Source organism: Buceros rhinoceros, unplaced genomic scaffold (assembly GCF_000710305.1).
Source record: "Buceros rhinoceros silvestris isolate BGI_N320 unplaced genomic scaffold, ASM71030v1 scaffold23102, whole genome shotgun sequence".
NCBI classification, from domain to species: Eukaryota; Metazoa; Chordata; class Aves; order Bucerotiformes; family Bucerotidae; genus Buceros; species Buceros rhinoceros.
The window spans coordinates 14,082-15,878 of record NW_010401445.1 but is presented as its reverse complement, the minus strand read 5'-3'; the positions used below and the strand labels follow the sequence as shown (position 1 = coordinate 15,878).

The following is a 1,797-nucleotide window of genomic DNA, read 5'->3' as shown; positions in this document are numbered from 1 at the left end:
AGACTGTACCGTTCTGAGTTTAGCGTACAGCCCATTTCAGAAAGATATTTTATCTTAACACGAGTCAGAACTGCCCGGGACCAGGTGTCCGCGCATGTTTCTCCCTCCCCAGGAGGAGCCGGGCAATGGTCCAGAGGAGCCTGGGCCAGGAAGCGCCATCTGCACCCGTGGGAAACGCCGCAGAGAGGCGGCAAGAGAACGGCGCCAGAACAGGTGAAAACGCTGCGGGCTGAGAGTTCCCAACCGAACACTAGCGGTGCAGGATGGGGGGGGGTCAGACCCCTTCGTACGAGAGGCGTGGAAGTGTTGGACTAATGAAACCCACAAGTTCATGTGCCCGAGGAGCAGGAGTGGTCCTGGGTTTCGTCCGATGAGTCTGCTGTGTCTGCTGCCTCCACCACGAAGAGCTTCCCCACGGCAGCCAGCTGCTTTGCTTCTGCACCGAGAAAACAGGGTTCAGTGAGTGAGCCCGGCTGGGAAAGCAGCTGCAGGGGGGGCAACACACCGAGAGGCCAATGAGGAACAGGTGCGGAAAACCAATTCACCCAGCTCAGGACAGCAACACGCAGTAGCTATGTGAAAGCAAGCCAAGGAGCCTGAGGTGAAGGAGGGGCAACAGAGAGCACTTACTTCTGTCGAAGCTGGACTTGGTTCTGCTGGACGCTGGCGTCCCCAGCACCCCTCCAGCCTGAGGGAAAGGGAAAGGGCTCTGCTCTGTCACTGCGCTACCGCCATGAAAACCGGTCAGCCTCCCCAGCTGCTCCCCCTGAACTAGGGGCCCAGGTGTTCTGCTCCTGGGATCTCCGCTTTTCAGGGAAAAGCCAGTACCACAAAACCTGATGGGACAGATGCAGGGGCTGTGATGCTCTGCACCGAATGGAGCAGGAACCTCGGGTACCTGAAGATCACAGTGTTCAAAAGCAGTTACAAGCCCTGAAAAACACCTCAGTGTATTTAATCCTGACAACAAATTTTCTGCAAGGGCAGCAGATACAAGCCCCAGAGGCTCAGGAGAGAGTAGGGGAGGGTTCCTGCCGCCTGTCATCAGTGTACACACTAGCCTGGGATCCCGGGGCCCTTTCGGCTGCTGCTCAGCAGAGCTGCTCCTCGTTAAGGTGGAGCTAGGCAGGGTTCAAGGAAACCAGCATTACCGACTTCTTCTTGATGTTGTCCCAGCTGCCTCTGCTGCCCTGCCTGTCCTTCTGCATCCTGACCACGTGCCGGTCACAGGCGTTCCTGTGGAGGTAACCAAGCGCGTCAGCGTCCCCTGAGTGCTGCCTGCAGAGCCTGCTGGCTACCAGAACCAGCATTACCCACACAGCTCGGACAGGCCCAGGAACCACTGTGGGGCCTGCCACCTCCTCTGGGAGGGGAAGGGCTGGCCAGGGCACCGCTTTCCTGGCCACACCTGGCTGAGCAGCCCATGCAGTCCCCGCTGTAGAGGAAAGAGCCTCCTCACGGGCTGCAGGGCTCCCTGTGAGCCGGGCAGTGAACAGGTGTCCCGGTGCTGGGTGGGCTTGTTCTCAGAAGACAATAAACAATGTTGGGGAAAAGCAGAAAAGGGAAGGTTGGTGGAGGGGCAGCAGAACAGGCTCCTACCTGTTGATGGGCACCAGCATACCGGGGCTGATGTGCTCACACTGTGGGGTTTTCACCAAGGGGAAGACCACTGAGGAAGGTGTGATTGGGTTGTCCGTAAGTGCAAAGTCATCATCATCATCTTGGCTTCCCCGGAACACTGGCAGCTACCGAGCCACATCAGAGCAATCAGTGAGCTGCCCCGCGTGGCCCCAGTCT

The 1,797-nt window shown here is 58.4% G+C and overlaps 2 protein-coding genes across 2 annotated transcripts in view; one reads left to right on the top strand and one right to left on the bottom strand.

Moving 5' to 3' along the window:
• FANCM (Fanconi anemia, complementation group M) overlaps window positions 1-217 on the top strand; it is a gene marked incomplete at its 5' end in the record, with an annotated part of 39,473 nt that extends 39,256 nt beyond the window's left edge. Inside the window, one exon of the mRNA XM_010132263.1 lies at window positions 113-217. Within this exon, the coding sequence (XP_010130565.1) occupies window positions 113-217 (105 nt within the window). The remainder of the gene's footprint in view (window positions 1-112) is intronic.
• Window positions 218-329: 112 nt separating this feature from the next.
• MIS18BP1 (MIS18 binding protein 1) overlaps window positions 330-1,797 on the bottom strand; it is a gene marked incomplete at its 5' end in the record, with an annotated part of 14,989 nt that continues 13,521 nt past the window's right edge. Inside the window, 4 exons of the mRNA XM_010132262.1 lie at window positions 330-436; window positions 631-688; window positions 1,152-1,236; window positions 1,600-1,745. Of these exons, the coding sequence (XP_010130564.1) occupies window positions 330-436; window positions 631-688; window positions 1,152-1,236; window positions 1,600-1,745 (396 nt within the window). The remainder of the gene's footprint in view (window positions 437-630; window positions 689-1,151; window positions 1,237-1,599; window positions 1,746-1,797) is intronic.